At 43.0% G+C, this 26,763-nt stretch overlaps 2 protein-coding genes across 2 annotated transcripts in view; one reads left to right on the top strand and one right to left on the bottom strand.

The window, feature by feature from the left end:
- The window catches only part of vopp1b (VOPP1 WW domain binding protein b), a 64,456-nt gene extending 58,764 nt beyond the window's left edge, over window positions 1-5,692 (bottom strand). The window contains exon 1 of the mRNA XM_067434611.1: window positions 5,467-5,692. Within this exon, the coding sequence (XP_067290712.1) occupies window positions 5,467-5,517 (51 nt within the window). The 5' untranslated portion in view covers window positions 5,518-5,692. The remainder of the gene's footprint in view (window positions 1-5,466) is intronic.
- A 15,170-nt stretch (window positions 5,693-20,862) lies between these two features.
- si:dkey-225n22.4 (collagen alpha-1(XXI) chain) overlaps window positions 20,863-26,763 on the top strand; it is an 87,310-nt gene continuing 81,409 nt past the window's right edge. The window contains exon 1 of the mRNA XM_067435470.1: window positions 20,863-20,962. The gene's annotated coding sequence lies outside the window, so the exon portion shown is untranslated. The remainder of the gene's footprint in view (window positions 20,963-26,763) is intronic.

Raw genomic sequence — 26,763 nt, 5'->3', positions numbered from 1 at the left:
AGTTAAATAATGCGCAGATGATCATGAGTTACGCAGATGATCATGAGTTAACTAATGCGCAGATGATCATGAGTTAACTAATGCGCAGATGATCATGAGTTAACTAATGCGCAGATGATCATGAGTTAACTAATGCGCAGATGATCATGAGTTAACTAATGCGCAGATGATCATGAGTTAACTAATGCGCAGATGATCATGAGTTAACTAATGCGCAGATGATCATGAGTTAACTAATGCGCAGATGATCATGAGTTAACTAATGCGCAGATGATCATGAGTTAACCAATGCGCAGATGATCATGAGTTAACTAATGCGCAGATGATCATGAGTTAACTAATGCGCAGATGATCATGAGTTAACTAATGCGCAGATGATCATGAGTTAACTAATGCGCAGATGATCATGAGTTAACTAATGCGCAGATGATCATGAGTTAACTAATGCGCAGATGATCATGAGTTAACTAATGCTCAGATGATCATGAGTTAACTAATGCGCAGATGATCATGAGTTAACTAATGCGCAGATGATCATGAGTTAACTAATGCGCAGATGATCATGAGTTAACTAATGCGCAGATGATCATGAGTTAACTAATGCGCAGATGATCATGAGTTAACTAATACGCAGATGATCATGAGTTAACTAATGCGCAGATGATCATGAGTTAACTAATGCTCAGATGATCATGAGTTAACCAATGCTCAGATGATCATGAGTTGACTAATGCGCAAATGATCATGAGTTACGCAGATGATCATGAGTTAACTAATGCGCAGATGATCATGAGTTGACTAATGCGCAAATGATCATGAGTTAACTAATGCGCAAATGATCATGAGTTAACCAATGCTCAGATGATCATGAGTTAACCAATGCTCAGATGATCATGAGTTAACCAATGCGCAGATGATCATGAGTTAACCAATGCTCAGATGATCATGAGTTAACCAATGCTCAGATGATCATGAGTTAACCAATGCTCAGATGATCATGAGTTAACCAATGCGCAGATGATCATGAGTTAACCAATGCGCAGATGATCATGAGTTAACCAATGCTCAGATGATCATGAGTTAACCAATGCTCAGATGATCATGAGTTAACCAATGCTCAGATGATCATGAGTTAACCAATGCTCAGATGATCATGAGTTAACCAATGCTCAGATGATCATGAGTTACCTAATGCTCAGATGATCATGAGTTAACCAATGCTCAGATGATCATGAGTTAACCAATGCTCAGATGATCATGAGTTAACCAATGCTCAGATGATCATGAGTTACCTAATGCTCAGATGATCATGAGTTAACTAATGCTCAGATGATCATGAGTTAACTAATGCTCAGATGATCATGAGTTAACTAATGCTCAGATGATCATGAGTTAACTAATGCTCAGATGATCATGAGTTAACTAATGCGCAGATGATCATGAGTTAACTAATGCTCAGATGATCATGAGTTAACTAATGCGCAGATGATCATGAGTTACGCAGATGATCATGAGTTAACTAATGCGCAGATGATCATGAGTTACGCAGATGATCATGAGTTAACTAATGCGCAGATGATCATGAGTTAACTAATGCGCAGATGATCATGAGTTAACTAATGCTCAGATGATCATGAGTTAACTAATGCTCAGATGATCATGAGTTAAATAATGCGCAGATGATCATGAGTTAACTAATGCGCAGATGATCATGAGTTAACTAATGCGCAGATGATCATGAGTTAACTAATGCGCAGATGATCATGAGTTAACTAATGCGCAGATGATCATGAGTTAACTAATGCGCAGATGATCATGAGTTAACTAATGCGCAGATGATCATGAGTTAACTAATGCGCAGATGATCATGAGTTAAATAATCCGCAGATGATCATGAGTTAACTAATGCGCAGATGATCATGAGTTAACTAATACGCAGATGATCATGAGTTAACTAATGCTCAGATGATCATGAGTTAACTAATGCGCAGATGATCATGAGTTAACTAATACGCAGATGATCATGAGTTAACTAATGCGCAGATGATCATGAGTTACGCAGATGATCATGAGTTAACTAATGCGCAGATGATCATGAGTTAACTAATGCTCAGATGATCATGAGTTAACCAATGCTCAGATGATCATGAGTTAACTAATGCTCAGATGATCATGAGTTAACTAATGCGCAGATGATCATGAGTTAACTAATACGCAGATGATCATGAGTTAACTAATGCGCAGATGATCATGAGTTAACTAATGCGCAGATGATCATGAGTTAACTAATACGCAGATGATCATGAGTTAACTAATACGCAGATGATCATGAGTTAACTAATGCGCAGATGATCATGAGTTACTCAGATGATCATGAGTTAACTAATGCGCAGATGATCATGAGTTAACTAATGCGCAGATGATCATGAGTTAACTAATGCTCAGATGATCATGAGTTAACTAATGCTCAGATGATCATGAGTTAAATAATGCGCAGATGATCATGAGTTAACTAATGCGCAGATGATCATGAGTTAACTAATGCGCAGATGATCATGAGTTAACTAATGCGCAGATGATCATGAGTTAACTAATGCGCAGATGATCATGAGTTAACTAATGCGCAGATGATCATGAGTTAACTAATGCGCAGATGATCATGAGTTAACTAATGCGCAGATGATCATGAGTTAACTAATGCGCAGATGATCATGAGTTAACTAATGCGCAGATGATCATGAGTTAACTAATACGCAGATGATCATGAGTTAACTAATGCTCAGATGATCATGAGTTAACTAATGCGCAGATGATCATGAGTTAACTAATACGCAGATGATCATGAGTTAACTAATGCGCAGATGATCATGAGTTAACTAATGCGCAGATGATCATGAGTTAACTAATGCGCAGATGATCATGAGTTAACTAATGCGCAGATGATCATGAGTTAACTAATGCTCAGATGATCATGAGTTAACTAATGCGCAGATGATCATGAGTTAACTAATGCGCAGATGATCATGAGTTAACTAATGCGCAGATGATCATGAGTTAACTAATGCGCAGATGATCATGAGTTAACCAATGCGCAGATGATCATGAGTTAACTAATGAGATTAAAAATCTCTCCATCTCTATCTCTCTCTCACACACACACACAATCTCTCTCTCTCTCTCTCTCTCTCTCTCTCTCTCTCTCTCTCTCTCTCTCTCTCTCTCTCTCTCACACACACACACACACACACACACACACACACACACACACACACACACACACACACACACACACTCTCTCTCTCTCTCTCTCTCTCTCTCTCACACACACACACACACACACACACACACACACACACACACACACACACACACACACACACACACACACACACCAAAAAGAGTTGCATGTCCTATTTTGTCTAGAAAATAATTAAGACATTGTTTTTTTTACTTTTGTTTTCTGTTGCACTTCCCATAAAGCCTTCAGAGTATACATCTGTAGCACAACACAAGTGTGAGTTATGACCGAAGCAGGTGCAGATGATTCATAACTCAATTCAATTCAAATGTGCTTAATTGGCTTGGCAATTGTTTCACTGTATTGCCAATGCATTAACATACATATACATACACACACACACACACACACACACACACACACACACACACACACACACACACACATAAAATAAAAGTTGAACAATCTGTAAACATTTACAATTCTAGGAACAATTTTAAATTATCTCTCTCTGTGTATGTGTGTGTGTGTGTGTGTGTGTGTGTGTGTGTGTGTGTGTGTGTGTGTGTGTGTGTGTGTGTGTGTGTGTGTGTGTGTGTGTGTATCACTGATTGGTCGACTCCTCCCTCTTTTGTGACAGGCATTAATGTATCTTGCTGCTAGTAGGATACAATCTCTTTTTTCACCTAATACATGTAGAAGTTGTGTTAACTCTATTAAAGCGATGTTGAGCTCTGGATGTGCTTCCCTCACACACTCACTGATCTCACACACACTTCAGGAGCAAATAAACCGCCTTGATCTGTCCCCATCTATCTTCTCTTTTGGCAGGCCAGAAGTGGTGAGGTGTCATAACTGTAACTGCACACACACACACACACACACACACACACACACACACACACACACACACACACAGTATTCCTGTACAGTCAGACTCTGGTGACGCTCCGCCTCGCAAGACTTTGAAATGTAAATGATTTACAAATCAAAGGTTGGGAAGTTACTTGGAAAAGAAACAGCCAACCCATAGCAAAATGGTTTACACACACACAAACACAGGCGCACACACACGCATGCATAAATACACACACACACGCACAAGCGTGCACACACACATGCATAAATACACACACACAGGCACACACACACACATGCATAAATACACACACACGCACAGGCACACACACACACACACACACACATCCATAAATACATACATGCACACATACTCTCTCTCACACACACATATACTATACACATACATACATACACACAAACACACTCTATCACTCTTACACACACGAACACACACACACTCTCTCTCTCTCACACACACACACATACACACACACTCTTCAACACACACACTCTCTCTCCCTCTCTCTCTCTCTCTCTTACACAAACACACGCATATGCATACACACAGACATATACACATTCATACACATACTCACTCTCTTACACAAATACTACATACACAAACACACTCTATCACTCTTACACACACAAACAAACTCTCTCTCTCTCTCTCTCTCTCTCTCTCTCTCTTTCACACACACACACACACACCTGGTGTGATGTTTTCTGATTTAATTTATGTTAGGGTTATAGTCTTACACACACACACACACACACACACACAGTATTGCATTAGCTACATTTCAAATAATGATAAACCGCATGTCATTGGGATGTTTGATCTGTCTGGCAGCACACACAAACAAACATTAGCCGCTCATGATAACTCATAATGCTATGGTCCTGATAATGCTTCATAAAGGCCTGTCATAACAACAATGAGCATTCATAAGAGGCCAAAGCAACACACACCTAATGTCATCGTGGCTCTGAAGAACACACGCAAACAATCCCACAACAGTTCTAAGTTACACACACTGCAGAGTTGCTCTATAAAGACTGCCAGCTGACAAACACACACACACACACACACACACACACACACACACACACACACACACACACACACACACACACACACACACACACTGATGTTTACAGTATCTCTGCTGTGGTGATGATGATGTGTTGCTGTAGGAGGAGTGGACAGAGACAAAGGCTCAGCTTTACTCGTGTGTATAGCGGGTTTATCAGCGCTACACACTCTCTCTCTACAGCGGCTAATGGTAAATAATGTAGTGTGTCCGTGCATAAGGATGTGAGGGCGTCTGTAAGCAGTGTGTGTTGTGCGACGCGACGCGACTCACCTCGAGCACCGCGCACAGGGTCAGCAGCGCCGCCGCTCCGCCGCTCCTCATGACTCCAGCTCGGCTCAGAGGGAAGAGCGACTGCGGTTCATCGCATCAGACCTGGGGCTCACTGCAGACACACGAGCATGATGAGGATGATGAGCGTGTGTGTGTGTGTGTGTGTGTCGGTGGAGGAGGAGGAGGAGAGAACAGCGCCAGCATCTCCGCTGCGGCTCCAGCAACACACACGGATTTCCGCTGTGCTTACCTCACATATGGCAAGCCACACACACACACACACACACATACATTGCCCATTCACCTAAACCTACCTATCTCTCTCTCTCTCTCACACACACACACACAGTAAATACAGGGCCCAGAGTGTTGATATGAATGCCCCTCACGTGTGTGTTCAGTTAAACGCATTTCATTGTACAACGACAAGACCGAGATAACACAGTAAACCATAAATCTCCATAGGCCTACTAGAACACAAACAACCACTTAAAGGGTTAGTTCAGCCCAAAATGAAATGTCTGTCATTAACTCCTCTCCCTAATGTCGCTCCACACCCGTAAGACCTCCGTTCATCTTCACACACAGTTTAAGATATTTTATATTTAATCCGAGAGGGTATGCAAGTGTATGCACACTATACTGTCCATGTCCAGAAAGGGAATAAAAACATCATCACAGTAGTCCATATGAGACATCAGTGGGTTAATTAGAGTCTCTTGAAGCATCCAAAATACATTTGGGTCCAAAAATAACAAAAACTACGACTTTATTCAGCATTGGCTTCTCTTCCGGGTTTGTGTTCAATCCTCAAATAAAGATTCAAACGGTGATGAATCAGTGAATGACATCATCACGCCCTCCCCATGTGTTCACCTGTGTCGTTGCCATGGCAGCAGTTCCTCTCTACACAAAGAGCAGGACCGAGAGAGTGAGGGTTTGTGTCGTGGTGTTGTTCTTCCTCTAATTGGGCACTAATGACCGTGAGCTCTAACGAGATGAGATCGGTTGCCATGATGAACTGAAGTCCAGCTCCACTGTCTCGAGTTGCCATGAGTTTAAAAGAGAAGCGAGGGAATGAGTTCAGCGGCTGAATGAATGTCCTGACTGTCTGTCACCAGTGAGTGTGTGGGTGTGTGTGAGTGTGTGTGTGTGTGTGTGTGTGTTGTTCTGAGCAGGGGATGATGTAACGTGGATGGGTTTGTGCAATGCTGTCTTCAAAAAATGACTCTGAGAGATCACTGAGCCTATTAAAAACGTTCGTTAAATCTTACTGCATTTGCTTTATAATATTTGTTTGGGTCCCAAATATCGGAGCGAATCACTCTCTGTAGTCTGTAGGCTGCACTACTGGGCCACTGTATAAAACACATGCTTGAAGAAAAAATAATTGCACAGCTCCATTAGCATATTAGCCGTTAGTTCACGCTAGCTTTCAGAATTAAACATCGATCTCTAAGCCTCTCAATAACGATCAGCTTTAACTAAACTAACTCAACAATACTGCAGGTGTTTTTAATAACTTACAGTTGTATCTACTCCAAGGATTAGAGAGCAAACTATGTGCATCCAAAACAAAGATCATGGAAAACGAGTCTCTTCTTCTACTACTTTACAAGCTTCCTGTTGCGTTCTAACATTTTTCACCACTAGGTGTCACACAAGGACTATTTAAGCAAATCAAAATGCCACTTAGAAGAGAAACTAACACTGCACACAGAACAGTGAGATTGTCCTGACACCGGACCATGAGCTCTTGAAGCTCCGCCCTCTCCTAGAAAGGGGGCGGGAGCAGCAGCTCATTTGCATTTAAAGGGACACACACAAGAGGTATCCGAATCACTTAAAGGGGCGGTGAAATGCTGTTTCCTGCATACTGAGCTTTCCACTGTTAAAGACTTGGATTCCCATCCTAAACATAGACAAAGTTTCAAAAACTAATGTTGGACGTTTGATGGAGTATTTCTGTGTCAAAAATACTCCTTCCGGTTTCTCACAAGTTTCGGAGAGTTTTTTTCGAGTATGGGTCGGCTTGACGTTAATAGAGCGGAAGGTCCTTGTATGGGCCGTACGGGCTCTTCTCCCGGTAGGGTGCGCGCGCGTGACTAAAGCGAGAGAGGAAACGCACGCCCATACACACTCTCAGCTGCAGATCCAGTCGTCCGTGAACACTTCTGTCGCTATAGTCCGCGCCGCGCTCCACTTTATTCCTCTGGGTGACGTCGAGCGACTTCAGCGCTTCAGCACAGCATTCTGGGAAGGCAGCGCTGCATCTGAACCGATTTGAACGCAGAAATGACGGGAAGCTTCACAACATCGCTTCAGTCGCGTCTCAAAGTGGATCTCCACGGTCACTGCTGTCAGGACTTCACCAAATCATACCAAAGAAGTGTGTTTCTGACGGAGCGGTCCCAGCGATAAAGGTTCGGTCCTGCTTTGGAAGCAGCCGGTGAGTTAAACTGCTTCAGATGTCTGTGCTGTCGGCTATCGTCGCGTGAGGAAACATCAGTAAACGACACGATCGCGTGCTTCGTCATTCAAATGCGCTAACGGACTCCATTGCTGTTCTCTGTATAACGTTACACTAGTCTGACGTGCAAAACCGTTCTGCTTGCTCCTGCTAAGGTTTAGTCGCATACAATAGTCCATAAACCGAATCATGTCCTCATAAACTGCGAGTAAACACACACAAATGTTGACAGGCCACTAAATACAGTCCATACCACAGAGACGGACGTCCTGCTGCTGCTGCTGCTCCTGTTCAGTTTATTTCAGCCTCCGGATGATTCTGGATCATTATCTGTATTAGCTGAGATCGATAGCGATGGGTTCCTCCACGCTTGAGGACGTCACTGCTTTGTGCGCTCGTCATTCTTTAGCTCCGCCCACTCGATACGCATCGTCATTCTTTAGCTCCGCCCACACGATTCGCCTCCAGGCGCTCGGTTTTTTCTGGAAAGACTCGGTACAGCCCATATTTCTTTTATAAATATAATAAAACTAAAGACTTTTCGGAGATATGAAGGATGCAATACTACTCTATAGGTACTCAAGACTGACATGAGATTGACTGAACCTGAGTGTTTCACATGACTCAAAACTATCATCTGAGTTCTAGTGTGTACTTTCCTGAGCAATTTTAGAATGGTATATTGTAGCATTTCTCCTATTTGTGCCTCCTTGGGATGGATGTTATGTTTTAGTACTCTTACAGTAGAGCCTCAACATGAATGATCATAAGTACACACAGATCCATGTGTGCTGAATTAGTAATGTTATTAATGTTCAAGTGAGTTAGCTGTTGCTCCGCAGTGGCTAAATGGGAAAATTCAATTTTGAAGAGGAATGGATGTTATCCCTGAATTGTAAAACAGCCACGTATTATAAAACCACCAGAACGGCCATTCTCAAAATGTGCAGAAGATAAATACCTGATTCATAAAGTGTTCTGTAATCTCAATTGACCGAAAGTAGCCCAGAAGCACAGATGCATAATGGGGGAAATCATTAATAAAAGAAGCCCAATCTAATGTTTGAGCTATTAACAGAATGGTTATTGACCAGGACATCCCGTACGAGAGGAAACACAACACAGGACAATAGAGCGGTCTGGAGTACAGATACTGGTCATGAGAATGTCATTACTGCTGATTTATGATAATAAATGATAATTAACTTCTTTTTGACAGCAATAATGCCTTCACAAGCATATATAAATATTAAAATATATGATAAGCATTATAAACTGTATATATACTCTGTCATGATCTCTTCATCACGGCTCCTGTTAGTGGGTGGGATATATTAGGCAGCAAGTGAACATTTTGTCCTCAGAGTTGATGTGTGTGAAGCAGGAGAAATGGGCAAGCGTAAGGATTTGAGCGAGTTTGGCCAGATTGTGACGGCTAGACGACTGGGTCAGAGCATCTCCAAAACTGCAGCTCTTGTGGGCTGTTCCCGGTCTGCAGTGGTCAGTATCTATCAAAAGTGCTCCAAGGAAGGACCAGTGGAGAACCGGCCACAGGGTCATGGGCGGCCAAGGCTCATTGATGACCGTGGGGAGCGAAGGCTGGCCCGTGGGGTCCGATCAAACAGACATTTTTACATTTACATTTATGCATTTAGCAGACGCTTTTATCCAAAGCGACTTACAACTCAGGAGAACAGGAAGCGATCCGTCAAGAAGAGGCAAAGAAACGGGAAAAAATGCCAAGATTTGTATACCGCTCAGAGTAGCAAAAACCAGAAAAGGGAAGAAGAAAAGAGAAATAGAGGGAGATTTTTATTTATTTTTTATTATTTTTTTTATTTTTTAATCTAAGATTAAGTGCTCAAGGAAGAGATGAGTTTTTACCTGTCTTTTGAATGAAGCGAGTTATTCTGTCGTGCGTATGGAGGACGGAAGATCGTTCCACCAACCAGGAACAATGAAAGAAAAAGTCCTGGAGAGGGATTTCATGCCTCTCTGTGATGGTACCACAAGCCTTCGCTTATTAGTTGAGTCGAAGGCTTCTGGTGGGGGTGTAGACTCGTAGGAGTGAGTCGAAGGCTTCTGGTGGGGGTGTAGACTCGTAGGAGTGAGTCGAAGTATGCGGTGCTGAGCTTGTGGAAGATCCATGAGCAAGAGTCAGAGCTTTGAATTTGATCCGGGCAGCGAGTGGTAGCCAATGTAGAGAGATGAATAGAGGTGTGACATGAGCCATTTTGGGCTCATTGAATACAAGACGTGCCGCAGCGTTCTGGATCATTTGCAGCAGTTTGATTGCACAAGATGGAAGTCCAGCCAGAAGCGCGTTGCAATAGTCAAGTCTAGAAATGACCAGGGCTTGGACAAGAAGCTGTGTTGCATGCTCCGTAAGGAACGGTCTGATTTTCCTGATGTTGTGCAATGCAAACCTGCATGACCGAGCCGTCTTCGAGATGTGGTCTTTGAAGGACAGCTGGTCATCAAAGATTACTCCAAGATTTCTGACCGACCCTGAAGGAGTAATCAGAGATGAACCTAGCTGGATGGTAAAATCGTGTTGTATGGTGGGATTAGCAGGGAAAACAAGCAGCTCAGTCTTTGCTAGATTGAGCTGCAGGTGATGTTTTTTCATCCATGCCGAGATGTCCGCCAGACAGCTTGAGATTCGTGCAGCTACTGTGGGATCATCTGGTTGAAATGAGAGGTAGAGCTGTGTGTCATCAGCATAGCAATGATATGAGAGACCATGTGCCTGAATGATGGGTCCCAATGATGTAGAAGAGGAGATGGAGAAGAGGAGAGGAGAGGTCCAAGCACTGAGCCCTGAGGAACCCCCATGGTCAGTTGATGTGTTTTGGATACCTCTCCTCTCCAGGCAACCTTAAAAGACCTACCTGTGAGATAGGACTCAAACCAGTGATTCCTCAGACCTTAAACAGACGAGCTACTGGAGGTCAAACTGCTCCAGAAGTTAATGCTGGTTCTGATAGAAAGCTGTCAGAATACACAGAGCATCTCAGTTTGTTGTTTCCGGGTCCGTGGCTTACCTGGGGAACACATGGCCCCAGGATGCACTATGGGAAGAAGGCGGGCCGGCGGAGGCAGTGTGATGCTTTGGGCAATGTTCTGCTGGGAAACCTTGGGTTCTCCATCCATGTGGATGTTCCTTTGACACGCTCCACCTACCTAAGCATTGCTGAGACCATGTTCAGCCTTTGATGGAAACGGTATTCTGGTGGCTGTGGCTCTTCCAGCAGGATAATGCTCCTGACACAAAGCACAAATGCTTCAGGAATGGTTTGAGGAGCACAACAACCAGTTTGAGGCGTCGACTCGGCCTCCAGATTCCCCAGATCTCAATCCAATCGAGCATCTGTGGGATGAGCTGAACAAACAAGTCCGATCCATGGAGGCTCCATCTAGCAATTTACAGGACTTAAAGGGTTTGCTGCTAACATCTTGGTGCCAGATACCACAGCACACCTTCAGGGGTCTAGTGGAGTCCATCAGAGCAACACAATATTAGGAAAGGGCTCCAAATGCCTGATATATAAACATATAATGCCAGTGCACATGATGATCTGTTCCTCCTCTGATCTACTGTATGTGTTTGTACAGTAAGGCACAGGCAGCAGAACGTGTTGTAATAGTGAATTGCACAGATGATTGTGTTGTTAAAGGGACTGTGCTGACTCAGGCTCCTCAGGGATCGGCTATAAAGCTGACGCAGCACACCGCAACTAAAAGCTCATTAGTGGAACACAAAATATATATTCCCATTCCCTCGGCAGGGAGAAGAGCGACCTGTCCCATAACCTGTGGCTGCTGACGGCTCTCCGTGCGGGAGGAGCACGCATTCACACAGGCATAACACACTCTATATCTCCGTCAAAGGTTCGGACTCAAAGATTTCATTCATTTCCTTTTTGTCTTTTTTTAAAATGAAAATGTTTATGCTAAAATCTTTGAAATTAGTTTGTACAAAAAATACTAATTATACTATATATATATATGAAATTGTTTTCCAGTTCTTTGTCACTAAAAATAGTCCCATTTTTATATTTGTTATTAAATAATATTTTATGACATACTATTTTTTAATATTTATATAAATATATTATTATTAAAGGAACTGTATGTAAGAAATGTATTTTAATGAATCATAAATGGCCCTGATGTGTCTCTAGACATTAATAAATCATGATAATGTCAAATAATTACAGCACAGGCCAAACGTTTGGACACATCACTATCTGTCATGTTTTTGAAAGAAGTTTCTTCTGCTCATCAAGCCTGCATTTATTTAATCAAAATACAGAAAAAAATTTATAATATTGTGATATATTATTACAATTTAAAATATTAGTTTTTCAGTGTATTCTCCTTTAAATGCTGATTTATTTCTGTGATCAGAGCTGAATGTTCAGGATGGTTCCTCCAGTCTTCAGTGATCATGATCCTTGATGAGAGAGAGAGAGAGAGTGTGTGTGTGTGTGTGTGTGCAGCACATTAAACACACTAACGCCATTAACATCCCATTAGAAGTGCTCAGGGTCAGATCGCAGTGCATGCTGGGAGACACTCCTGCAAACCCTCACATTCTGTCCATAATGCAATCATAAAAACAATAATGCTGTTGCTATCCATCCATCCATCCATCCATCCATCCATCCATCCATCCATCCATCCATATGTGTTGCATGATTGTCCCCAAGCTGAGATGAGCAGCATTAGTGTTTGCTGCCACCCAGTGGCCACAGTACCGCACTGCAGCCTCAGAGAGGTGTGGAGGGAGTCCTGTGACATTTTGAAATGAAAATTCCTATAATTGTCATTCCAAAACATGTATGAAGTTATGTTGATAATTTATTTGAATTTACCAGATTTAACATTATTTAAATGATGACAAAACAAGCATTGAAACAAGCTAAAACAACTAAAATAACAAGAAGTACAAACATGACCCTTCTCCAGTAAATCAAGAACATCAGAAAAACATGTGTGACCGTTCAGCTCTTAAAATTTCCATAGATTAAAACAGTAAAAAGGTTACATGGCAGCACAGAAATCTGATCTTTAATACACTAAACTCAACAGATGGACACTCAACACTAGAAGCGTAACACACACTTACATATGTTTTATATGTTTCATATGATAATCTCTTCCTCTTCACTACAGCAGCAAATAAAGATGAATGAACATCAGAGGATAAACTGAAAGATTCAGAACAAACTCCTGTCTCATGTGATCCATCCATCAGTGTTTCAGCCACAGAAACACATCAATAAAACCTGAGAATGACGCCACGTTCACCTCAGAAAAGCCTTTCAATGACCATAAACTCCATAGCTGCACTGCAAGACATGCTCTTCTTATTTAGTACTTTTTCTTAATTGTTTCCAGTCCAATCTAAATATTCTTAACTCAAGATGCATTTACTAGATAAGTAAAATGACATAGAATATTTTTGCTTGTTTTCTGGGAGTTTTTGCTTACAACAGGCAAAATGATCTGCCAATGGGGTGAGAAAAATAATCTGATTTCTGTTTGGGACGGAAACAAGAATCAAGATTTCAATCAGAAATAAGATTATTTTTCTCACCCCATTGGCAGATCATTTTGCCGATTTTAAGCAAAAACTCACTTCATTTAGATATTAGTTTCAACAAAACAAGAAAAAATATCTCATTATACTTATCTATTAAACGCATCTTGATTTAAGAATTGTTAGATATTTAGACTGGAAACAAGACACAATTACTGAGGAAGAAGAGCATTTTTGCAGCATAGTGAGAAAAACTAACTGTATATGTTTTATGTTCTGTATATCCATGAATATAATCAATATTGAAGTGAATTGAACCAAACCTCATTAAGCCAAGAAAGTGTTGCTCATGAGATCTGTGTGTCTGTGTCCTCAAATGAGAACATAATTCTGTCACTGCAGTCATACTTCCCAGATGTCCAGACTTCAGACTGCATACATTTACTTTAAAGAAAAGCGATCTTTGACTGTCGGAAACTTTCACAGTCGCCCCCTGGTGGCCAGAGATGGACAAACTACACAACTTCATTACTTGAGTAAAAGTACTACTGGTCAAATATTACTCCGTTACAAGTGAAAGTTGTAGAAACAGACCCCCCCAGCATAGGGGCATAGACATAACGGGTGTCTTTGTGCATCTTAACAGACACAAAATGCAATTAAAATGTCTGTCCAACATGAACAGGTCCCTCACACGACAATGAGATGCGTTTAGCCACTTAGCCATTGTTTAAATTCACCTGTTTTAGCCGGCTAGCTGTGTCTCGCTCTGAAGTCCCGTGAGGACTTGATTAATTCAAACGCTGACCATCTTGATGAGTGAGTCATTGATTCATTTCGTTCAAATGCTGACCGTCTTAATGAGTGAGTCATTGAGTCGATTAATTCAAACGCTGACCGTCTTAATGAGTGAGTCATTGAGTCGATTAATTCAAATGCTGACCGTCTTAATGAGTGAGTCATTGAGTCGATTAATTCAAACGCTGACCATCTTGATGAGTGAGTCATTGATTCATTTCGTTCAAATGCTGACCGTCTTAATGAGTGAGTCATTGAGTCGATTAATTCAAACGCTGACCGTCTTAATGAGTGAGTCATTGAGTCGATTCATTCAAATGTTGACCGTATTAACGAGTGAGTCATTGAGTCGATTCATTCAAATGTTGACCGTATTAACGAGTGAGCGTTGAGTCGTTCAAATGCTGACCGTCATGATGAGTGAGTCATTGAGTCGATTAATTCAAACGCTGACCATCTTAATGAGTGAGTCATTGAGTCGATTAATTCAAACGCTGACCGTCTTAATGAGTGAGTCATTGAGTCGATTAATTCAAACGCTGACCGTCTTAATGAGTGAGTCATTGAGTCGATTCATTCAAATGTTGACTGTATTAACGAGTGAGCGTTGAGTCGTTCAAATGCTGACCGTCATGATAAGTGAGTCATTGAGTCGATTAATTCAAACGCTGACCGTCTTAATGAGTGAGTCATTAAGTCGTTTCGTTCAAATGCTGACCGTCTTGATGAGTGAGTCATTGAGTCGTTTTGTTCAAATGCTGACCGCCTTAATGAGTGAGTCATTGGTTTGATTCATTCAAACACTGACCATCTAAACGAGTGAGTCACTGAGTCTATTCATTCAAACTCTGACTGTCTTAATGAGTGAGTCATTGAGTCGATTAATTAAAACGCTGACCGTCTTAATGAGTGAGCCATTGAGTCGATTCATTTAAATGCTGACCGTCTTAAAGAGTGAGTCATTGAGTCATTTAGTTCAAACGCTGACCGTCTTAACTAGTGAGTCATCGATTCGATTTGTTCAAACGCTGACCGTCTTAACAGGTGAGTCATTGAGTCGATTCCTTCAAATGCTGACCATCTTAACAAGTGAGTCATTGAGTTGATTCATTCAAATGTTGACCGTATTAACGAGTGAGTGTTGATTCGTTCAAACGCTGACCGTCTTAACAAGTGAGTCATTGAGTCGTTTTGTTCAAATGCTGACCGCCTTAATGAGTGAGTCATTGGTTTGATTCATTCAAACACTGACCATCTAAACGAGTGAGTCACTGAGTCTATTCGTTCAAACTCTGACTGTCTTAATGAGTGAGTCATTGAGTCGATTAATTAAAACGCTGACCGTCTTAATGAGTGAGCCATTGAGTCGATTCATTTAAATGCTGACCGTCTTAAAGAGTGAGTAATTGAGTCATTTAGTTCAAACGCTGACCGTCTTAACTAGTGAGTCATCGATTCGATTTGTTCAAACGCTGACCGTCTTAACAGGTGAGTCATTGAGTCGATTCCTTCAAATGCTGACCATCTTAACAAGTGAGTCATTGAGTTGATTCATTCAAATGTTGACCGTATTAACGAGTGAGTGTCGATTCGTTCAAACGCTGACCGTCTTAACAAGTGAGTCATTGAGTCAATTCGTTCAAACGCTGACCATCTTAATGAGTGAGTCATTGAGTCGATTAATTCAAGCGATTCTTTCAAACTGCTGATTCGTTCAGTAGTGAATCACGGCTGAGTGTGGCTGTGAGATGTGTAATGGTTCTGCTGTGTTGTTTGAAACAATTTTATTCAAATAATTTATGGAACATTAATAAATCTTGCATCCAACATGATGCAGACAAACATCTTGTTCCAGTATTTGCTGGAAACAGCCGAATCGGTCTGCAGGGGTCTATAGCACAGAGTTACACTTTCAAAAATTCATTTATAAACAAAAAATCAAAATGTGGCACTTTTTTCCCCCCGTGGGGTTTATTACAGCTCAGACAGCATATACTTGCATGTTTATCACTTTTAGCAGTGCTTTATGTCATTTCAAAGGGTTTGCTGTAAAGTGACACCAGAATGTTGTATTTAAAGACACTGTATGTGTGTATGGGACGTGCTTCACTTTGGGAAGGCCAAACGGTCCCAGAGCAGAAGAAGGTTACTGGATGAGACAGGGAAGATCAGTGAAATGATTTGCTCTGTGATGATTAAAGGCTCGTTGTTATATTTTCACTGCATTATAGGACACAAAACACCTTAACACGACTGTATGCTGAAAGGACAAAGAAGAAGGAAGAGGTATTGTTGGAGATAGCGCTCAGCCTCTGGCAAACAAACATCTGCTTAAAAATTCAATCCTCCCAAATTCCATTAAAATTCTCAACTCTGCAAGTGACTTATAATCTCCTCGGATGTGATATGATTTGTACTTTTTTGCTTATTTTTATATTCACTGCAACAAAATGATTTTCTTACTCAGTATTTTTGTCTTGTTTCTAGTCCAAACATCTAAAAAACCTTAAAACAAGAAGTGTTTACTAGACAAGCAAAAGTAATTGTCTTGATTTGGGGGGAAAAAACTAACAATTGACTGATTAGTTTGCTTATTTTAAGCAAAAGTTCACTCAGTTTTGAGTATTTTTTTCCCCAAAACAAGACAATTATTTAGTAAATGCTTCTTAATATATATTATTTTTTGATACTTTGACTTAAAACAGGACAAAAATACTAAGTAAGAAAAGCATTTTTTGCAGTTTATATACTGTGAATCTGTTATTTTTATTGTTGTTCTGTATGCCTGTCTAATCATTATACGGTCTGGGGAGCCAAAGACACATTTACACCATGGTGAATGGTAAATGGTAAATGGACTGCATTTATATAGCGTTTTTAACAGACCATCCAAAGCGCTTTACATTTTTGCCTCACATTCACCCATTCATACACCGACGGCGGTGTCAGCCATGTAAGGCACCATCCAGCTCGTCGGGAGCAGCTGGGGTTAGGTGCCTTGCTCATGGACACCTCAACACTTGGTCAGGTGGAACCGGGGATTGAACCACCAACCTTCTGGTTTGTAGACAACCTACATGAACCACTGAGCCACTGCCGTCCCCTTTATTGTCCATGGTGGACAATAAAGAGAGAAATAAAATAAAATGAAATAATATTAATTTGGACAGCAGTCTCGAATGTGTCCTAAACATGTGCAGTGTCGCTCTATGTCAGCAGATGGCAGTAAAGCACTGTTTGAGTGTTGATTTAACAGTGTGTGTGTGTGTGTGTGTGTGTGTGTGTGTGTGTGTGTGTGTGTGTGTGTGTGTGTGTGTGTGTGTGTGTGTGTGTGTGTGTGTGTGTGTGTGTGTGTGTGTGTGTGCGCGCGCGCTAATGCTGCTCAGGTCTGATAATGGTCAGATACACACACTGGGGTTTATGTGAAGAAGCCTCGTTCTGATCAGCAGAGCACTTTAATTAGAGTCAGCATATTTAAATCTGCGCATGAATAATGAGTCCTGTCCGCCCACTGGCGCGCTCACGATCCTCAGCAAACGGCAGAGGCTGATATCTGTAATGGCAGATTTGATCAAAAATAGGTTAATTTGGGATTTGTGCTGGATTGTGAATGCAAAAGCTGTCTCTTCTTTAATTGAGGGCGATGTGGATGAGGATGGCGTCGTTTCCCTCTCATGTTCTCTGATTTAATCTTTATTCTTCTCTTCTGTTTCTGTCGGCCTAGACTAATGCAGCATGTAGTGGACATGTGTCTGTGCACGCATATTAATGTTCCGTTTGACTTCAGCAGATAAATAAGCATGCACACTGATACAAAGGAATTATTAAGCTGTAAGTGTAACATAAAAAAAAAGAAAAAAATACAAATAAAACTTATTTGAGTAGCTCACTTAACTCAGATTTGCAGCAAAAACATATTTTGTGTTATTATATATCGCACATCTTAGTCATCTAGACGAGGCTTCGTAAACGTGCATTTCAAAATATTTAAATTACATTTACTTCAAATATTTACTGCTGGATTTATATATATATATCCATAATCCATATTAAAACATGAATTTAACATATTCATAAGGGTCTGAGGGGCGTGTCTCTCTCCGTGATGTCATCCGCTCTGTCTGTATATGGGTCTGAGGGGCGTGTCTCTCTCCGTGATGTCATCAGCTCTGTCTGTAGCTGTATAAGGTTCTGAGGGGCGTGTCTCTCTCCGTGATGTCATCAGCTCTGTCTGTATAAGGGTCTGAGGGGCGTGTCTCTCTCCGTGATGTCATCAGCTCTGTCTGTATAAGGGTCTGAGGGGCGTGTCTCTCTCCGTGATGTCATCGGCTCTGTCTGTATAAGGGTCTGAGGGGCGTGTCTCTCTCCGTGATGTCATCAGCTCTGTCTGTATAAGGGTCTGAGGGGCGTGTCTCTCTCCGTGATGTCATCAGCTCTGTCTGTATAAGGGTCTGAGGGGCGTGTCTCTCTCCGTGATGTCATCAGCTCTGTCTGTATAAGGGTCTGAGGGGCGTGTCTCTCTCCGTGATGTCATTGGCTCTCTCTGTATAAGGGTCTGAGGGGCGTGTCTCTCTCCGTGATGTCATCGGCTCTCTCTGTATAAGGGTCTGAGGGGCGTGTCTCTCTCCGTGATGTCATCGGCTCTCTCTGTATAAGGGTCTGAGGGGCGTGTCTCTCTCCGTGATGTCATCGGCTCTGTCTGTATAAGGGTCTGAGGGGCGTGTCTCTCTCCGTGATGTCATCGGCTCTGTCTGTATAAGGGTCTGAGGGGCGTGTCTCTCTCTGTGATGTCATCGGCTCTGTCTGTATAAGGGTCTGAGGGGCGTGTCTCTCTCCGTGATGTCATCGGCTCTGTCTGTATAAGGGTCTGAGGGGCGTGTCTCTCTCCGTGATGTCATCGGCTCTGTCTGTATAAGGGTCTGAGGGGCGTGTCTCTCTCCGTGATGTCATCGGCTCTGTCTGTATAAGGGTCTGAGGGGCGTGTCTCTCTCCGTGATGTCATCCGCTCTGTCTGTATAAGGGTCTGAGGGGCGTGTCTCTCTCCGATGTCATCGGCTCTGTCTGTATAAGGGTCTGAGGGGCGTGTCTCTCTCCGTGATGTCATCGGCTCTGTCTGTATAAGGGTCTGAGGGGCGTGTCTCTCTCCGTGATGTTATCCGCTCTGTCTGTATAAGGGTCTGAGGGGCGTGTCTCTCTCCGTGATGTCATCCGCTCTGTCTGTATAAGGGTCTGAGGGGCGTGTCTCTCTCCGTGATGTCATCGGCTCTGTCTGTATAAGGGTCTGAGGGGCGTGTCTCTCTCCGTGATGTCATCGGCTCTGTCTGTATAAGGGTCTGAGGGGCGTGTCTCTCTCCGTGATGTCATCGGCTCTGTCTGTATAAGGGTCTGAGGGGCGTGTCTCTCTCCGTGATGTCATCGGCTCTGTCTGTATAAGGGTCTGAGGGGCGTGTCTCTCTCCGTGATGTCATCGGCTCTGTCTGTATAAGGGTCTGAGGGGCGTGTCTCTCTCCGTGATGCCATCGGCTCTGTCTGTATAAGGGTCTGAGGGGCGTGTCTCTCTCCGTGACGTCATCGGCTCTGCCTGTATAAGGGTCTGAGGGGCGTGTCTCTCTCCGTGATGTCATCGGCTCAGTCTGTATAAGGGTCTGAGGGGCGTGTCTCTCTCCGTGATGTCATCGGCTCTGTCTGTATAAGGGTCTGAGGGGCGTGTCTCTCTCCGTGATGTCATCGGCTCTGTCTGTATAAGGGTCTGAGGGGCGTGTCTCTCTCCGTGATGTCATCGGCTCTGTCTGTATAAGGGTCTGAGGGGCGTGTCTCTCTCCGTGATGTCATCGGCTCTGTCTGTATAAGGGTCTGAGGGGCGTGTCTCTCTCCGTGATGTCATCGGCTCTGTCTGTATAAGGGTCTGAGGGGCGTGTCTCTCTCCGTGATGTCATCAGCTCTGTCTGTATAAGGGTCTGAGGGGCGTGTCTCTCTCCGTGATGTCATCGGCTCTGTCTGTATAAGGGTCTGAGGGGCGTGTCTCTCTCCGTGATGTCATCAGCTCTGTCTGTATAAGGGTCTGAGGGGCGTGTCTCTCTCCGTGATGTCATCGGCTCTGTCTGTATAAGGGTCTGAGGGGCGTGTCTCTCTCCGTGATGTCATCGGCTCTGTCTGTATAAGGGTCTGAGGGGCGTGTCTCTCTCCGTGATGTCATCGGCTCTGTCTGTATAAGGGTCTGAGGGGCGTGTCTCTCTCCGTGATGTCATCAGCTCTGTCTGTATAAGGGCCTGAGGGGCGTGTCTCTCTCTGTGATGTCATCCGCTCTGTCTGTATAAGGGTCTGAGGGGCGTGTCTCTCTCCGTGATGTCATCAGCTCTGTCTGTATAAGGGTCTGAGGGGCGTGTCTCTCTCCGTGATGTCATCGGCTCTGTCTGTATAAGGGTCTGAGGGGCGTGTCTCTCTCCGTGATGTCATCGGCTCTCTCTGTATAAGGGTCTGAGGGGCGTGTCTCTCTCCGTGATGTCATCGGCTCTGTCTGTATAAGGGTCTGAGGGGCGTGTCTCTCTCCGTGATGTCATCGGCTCTGTCTGACAGGCATCATGGCTCCTGCAGTGGAGACACACACAGTCATGTGATGATTTATACCTTCAGTTCTCAACTCAACAATTTTTTTCTTCCTGGAGGCATTTTTAAAAGAGCAGGTAAGAGCCAATATTATCTTCATAATTAATCTTGCATGGTTAAAAGAAAAGAGTTGCATATACAAAACCTGGTAACCCTTTACAATAATGTTGTGTTAGTTAACATGAACTAACCCTGACCAACACCTCTGTTCAGCATTAGTTCATCTTAACTCTCATATTTTAATGCTTCTGTTCACATTAACAGTGCTATTAGTTAACAGTAGTTCATGCTTTAACTCGTCTGTAGGTTTACAGTTTATGTAAGGTTATCTAGCAGTCGACACACACTAATGATTAACATTTATAACTCATAAGTATTAAACAAAGCATGTATTAATGGTTTTTGAGAAGCTTAATATCAAGTCTACAGTATTTCAACATTAACTGATGTGTTAACATTTGTAGGTTCATTAAAGCAGTAAATAATAATACATGCTTTGCTAAAGGAAAGTCATGTTAATAAACTAACAGATGTTAGTAACACATCAGTTATTGGTGATATAGTGTGCACATGGTCACACAATCCATTAATAGATGCATTAACTAATGTTAAATACAACCTTATTGTAAAGTGTTGAAAGCCTAATCTAAGAACATTTAAAGAACACATTCAAAGACTATATTAAGTCTTTTTTGTTTTATTAATATTAATTTCAGATGGAAGTGTTGAGACATTTACAGAACTATATCAGTCTATATCTTATATTTACATGTATTCATTTAGCAGATGCTATCAATGTATCTCGAAGACTATCATACGTTTAAGGGAAGAGTTAGTGATGATATCTGTGTGTTTAATAATATATGTCTGTCAAATACCGTACATTGATAAACACACAATCTGTATTTATTTACTCAAAATATTGTAAATGTTTGATGCCCTCTTTAGGACAGGTGCTCCGTTCTTCATCATAACATTGCATGCATTATTATGATTATGATTATTATGATTATTATTTTGATGATTATGTAATGCATGTGCTTAAAGAGCAGAATGATTTGCTACTATGTGTCCTGGAGGGACGAGACCTGTGGTTACTCTGCAAAAAATGCTCTTCTTACTCAGTATTTTTGTCTTGTTTCTAGTCATAATATCTAAAAATTCTTACATTAAGAAACATTTACTAGACAAGAAAAAGTAATTGTTTTGTTTTGGGGGAAAAATAACTCAAAATGAAGAGAGTTTTTGCTTAAAATGAGATAAATAATCTGCCAATGGGGTGAGAAAAATAATCTTGTTTTCTGTTTGAATTAAGATTATTTTTCTCACCCCATTGGCAGATTATTTATCTTATTTTAAGCAAAAACTCTCTTCATTTTGAGTTATTTTCCCCAAAACAAGACAATTACTTTTGCTTGTCTAGTAAATACTTCTGGTTTTAAGAATTTTTAGATGTTTGGACTAGAAACAAGACAAAAATACTGAGTAAGAAGAGCGTTTTTTGCAGTGTGTGAGGAGGGCAGAGCTCTGTCAGTCTGTAATTTAGCACATCTCGAGCGGTTTTATTTCCTTTTGTTGTGTATTTTGAGCTCAAATCTCTCACACATGTTTATCTGTACCCTCGTCACCGGCCAGCTCGAGCTGAAATGAGAACAGGAGTGCCATTATTCACACATGCTCTGAAAAGTGCTTCACGTTTAGATGAATTTGCATTGGCAACACTTTTTGCTCCGTCACAGAAATCCTCCGCTGAAGCTGGTGCAGTGATATTTACAGCGGTGACAAATCTTCTGCTTTTGTTATGTCTTGTTTCAAACATGTACAATTCTTAAAACAAGACGTATTAACTAGACAAGTAAAAAATATTGTCCTGTTTTGGGGAAAAAAAACTCAAAATGAAGAGAGTTTTTGCTTAAAATAAGATAAATAATCTGCCAATGGGGTGAGAAAAATAATCTTAAAACAAGATTATTTTACTTACCCCACTGGCAGATTGAGTTATTTTTTCGCAAAACAAGACTCGCAAAAAATATTTTATTTCTTGTCTAGTAAATGTTTCTTAATGCACAAAGTTTTAGATATTTTGACTAGAAACAAGACAAAAATACTGAGTAAGAAAAGCATTTTTTGCAGTGTGATCTCTCGGGTCAGGGACTTTATGGTCCAGCGGTTTGTTTATAGCCCTGGTCATGCTCAGAAGACCACACACACACACACACACACACACGCACACACACACGCACACACGCGCACACACACACACACACACGCACACGCGCGCGCACACACACACACACACACACGCACACGCGCACACGAACACATGTTGTGTTTCCATGTTTTATGGGGACTTTCCATAGGCTTAATGGATTTCATACTGTATAAACTGTACATCCTATCCCCCTACACACACACACACACACTGCCCCTCCTCCTGTGTGATTTATAAGCCTTTTGTAAAGTGGGGCCATGGGTAATGTCCTCATATTTCACCCTCTCCTGTAACACCTGTGTCATACCCGTGGCATTATACACATTTGAGTCCTCTTCCCTGACTTATCTCTTCCAGACAGCTCTTATTTTTCCTGTTTAAACACATTAATTTACTGCAGTCGAAGCCGGTCAGACAGATGTCCGTTTATAACGCTTCATTATGGCTTTATGGACAGGGAATAATTCCCTCTGTTGTGTTTGCCGTCGCCCTGGTCAGGCTCGCGTTCCCTCCAAATAACCCTTGTAAAGTGTTTCGCTTTGTGCAGTGTGTTTTTAAAAGTCTGGCTGATTGAGATTTCGACTTATTTTTATATTAAAGAAACATAAATTATACTGTAGAAACAACGTCAGCCTGATTTTAGGCCCTGATGATCAACACACAGGGTGTCTATATACAGCACAAGGGCATGTTTGTGTGTAATTGTGGCATTTTCTCGTAATCCGGCGGCCGTGTTTATTTCCATGTTGTGTTCACCAGGTTGTGTTGCTGACGCTGCTGTTTTCCTGTGGTCTGTTGGCCATCGCTTTATGCTAAATGAGAGCTTGTAGAGGAGCAAAGCGAGGAAATATGACCACATGAGCACGACGGCCCTTTTATATGGCTGAATAAAAGGGAATTGTCGTAGTCTGTAAAGTTATAGAGTTGCTTGGTCAATTAAACGTAAGCAAAAACGACAGATTGCATGTTGTTTTATGGATATAAATGTATGCGTATTATTTTGGGTGCGACTGGTTGACGTATAAACTTGAAGGAGTTTATAGAGGAACGTAAAAGAGCTTTGTGCCAAAGTGACCGGCAGGATTTGTTGCCTTGATATGATACTGTATGTGGAACCCCTAAAAGGGTCACTGCAAAAAAGGCTCTTCTTCCTCAGTATTTTTGTCTTGTTTCGAGTCCAAACTTCTAAAAATTCTTTAATCAAGAAGTATTTACTAGACAAGCAAAAGTAATTGTCTTGTTTTGGGGAAAATAACTCAAAATGAAGAGAGTTTTTGCTTAAAATAAGATAAATAATCTGCCAATGGGGGGAGAAAAACAATCTTTAAAAAAATATACGTTTTCTTACCCCACTAGCAGACTATTTAGTTTATTTTATAGTTATTTTTTTTCCAAAACAAGACAATCATTTTTACTTGTCTAGTAAATGTTTCTTAATGTAAGAATTTGTACATATTTAGACTAGAAACAAGACAAAAATACTAAATAAGAAATGCATTTTTTTGCAGTGTACTATAGAGAAGCCTTTTTAAGTGCCAAAATGGATCTTTCTTGTCATTGTAGAACCTTTTTAGCATAATAATAATAAATTTATTACATTTATATAGTGCTTTTCTAGGCACTCAAAGCGCTTTACATAGAAGGGGGGGAATCTCCTCAACCACCACTAATGTGCAGCACCACCTGGATGATGCGACGGCAGCCATATTGCTCCAGAACGCTCACCACACACCAGCTGATTGGTGGAGAGGAGACCGAGTGATGAAGCCAATCAGGATATGGGGATTATTAGGAGGCCATGATGGACAGCGGCCAGTGGGCAAATTTGGCCAGGATGCCGGGGTTACACCCCTACTCTTTATCGAAGGACATCCTGGGATTTTTAACAACCACAGAGAGTCGGGACCTCGGTTTAACGTCTCATCCATAAGACGGTGCTCTTTATCAGTATAGTGTCCCCATCACTATACTGGGGCGTTAGGACCCACACAGACCACAGGGTGAGCGCCCCCTGCTGGCCTCACTAACACCATCACTATACTGGGGCGTTAGGACCCACACAGACCCCAGGGTGAGCGCCCCCTGCTGGCCTCACTAACACCATCACTATACTGGGGCGTTAGGACCCACACAGACCCCAGGGTGAGCGCCCCCTGCTGGCCTCACTAACACCATCACTACACTGGGGCGTTAGGACCCACACAGACCACAGGGTGAGCGCCCCCTGCTGGCCTCACTAACACCATCACTATACTGGGGCGTTAGGACCCACACAGACCCCAGGGTGAGCGCCCCCTGCTGACCTCACTAACACATCACTATACTGGGGCGTTAGGACCCACACAGACCACAGGGTGAGCGCCCCCTGCTGGCCTCACTAACACCATCACTATACTGGGGCGTTAGGACCCACACAGACCACAGGGTGAGCGCCCCCTGCTGGCCTCACTAACACCATCACTATACTGGGGCGTTAGGACCCACACAGACCACAGGGTGAGCGCCCCCTGCTGGCCTCACTAACACCATCACTATACTGGGGCGTTAGGACCCACACAGACCACAGGGCGAGCGCCCCCTGCTGGCCTCACTAACACCATCACTATACTGGGGCATTAGGACCCACACAGACCACAGGGTGAGCGCCCCCTGCTGGCCTCACTAACACCATCACTATACTGGGGCATTAGGACCCACACAGACCACAGGGTGAGCGCCCCCTGCTGGCCTCACTGACACCATCACTATACTGGGCTGTTAGGACCCACACAGACCACAGGGTGAGCGCCCCCTGCTGGCCTCACTAACACCATCACTATACTGGGGTATTAGGACCCACACAGACCACAGGGTGAGCGCCCCCTGCTGGCCTCACTAACACCATCACTATACTGGGGCGTTAGGACCCACACAGACCACAGGGCGAGCGCCCCCTGCTGGCCTCACTAACACCATCACTACACTGGGGCGTTAGGACACACACAGACCACAGGGTGAGCGCCCCCTGCTGACCTCACTAACACCATCACTATACTGGGGCGTTAGGACCCACACAGACCACAGGGTGAGCGCCCCCTGCTGGCCTCACTAACACCATCACTATACTGGGGCGTTAGGACCCACACAGACCACAGGGTGAGCGCCCCCTGCTGGCCTCACTAACACCATCACTATACTGGGGCGTTAGGACCCACACAGACCACAGGGTGAGCGCCCCCTGCTGGCCTCACTAACACCATCACTATACTGGGGCGTTAGGACCCACACAGACCACAGGGTGAGCGCCCCCTGCTGGCCTCACTAACACCATCACTATACTGGGGCGTTAGGACCCACACAGACCACAGGGCGAGCGCCCCCTGCTGGCCTCACTAACACCATCACTATACTGGGGCGTTAGGACCCACACAGACCACAGGGTGAACGCCCCCTGCTGGCCTCACTAACACCATCACTATACTGGGGCGTCAGGACCCACACAGACCACAGGGTGAGCGCCCCCTGCTGGCCTCACTAACACCATCACTATACTGGGGCGTCAGGACCCACACAGACCACAGGGTGAGCGCCCCCTGCTGGCCTCACTAACACCATCACTATACTGGGGCGTCAGGACCCACACAGACCACAGGGCGAGCGCCCCCTGCTGGCCTCACTAACACCATC

The sequence above is a fragment of the Pseudorasbora parva genome, chromosome 24 (assembly GCF_024679245.1).
Source record: "Pseudorasbora parva isolate DD20220531a chromosome 24, ASM2467924v1, whole genome shotgun sequence".
NCBI lineage: Eukaryota > Metazoa > Chordata > Actinopteri > Cypriniformes > Gobionidae > Pseudorasbora > Pseudorasbora parva.
This window is presented reverse-complemented; position numbering and strand designations above follow the sequence as displayed.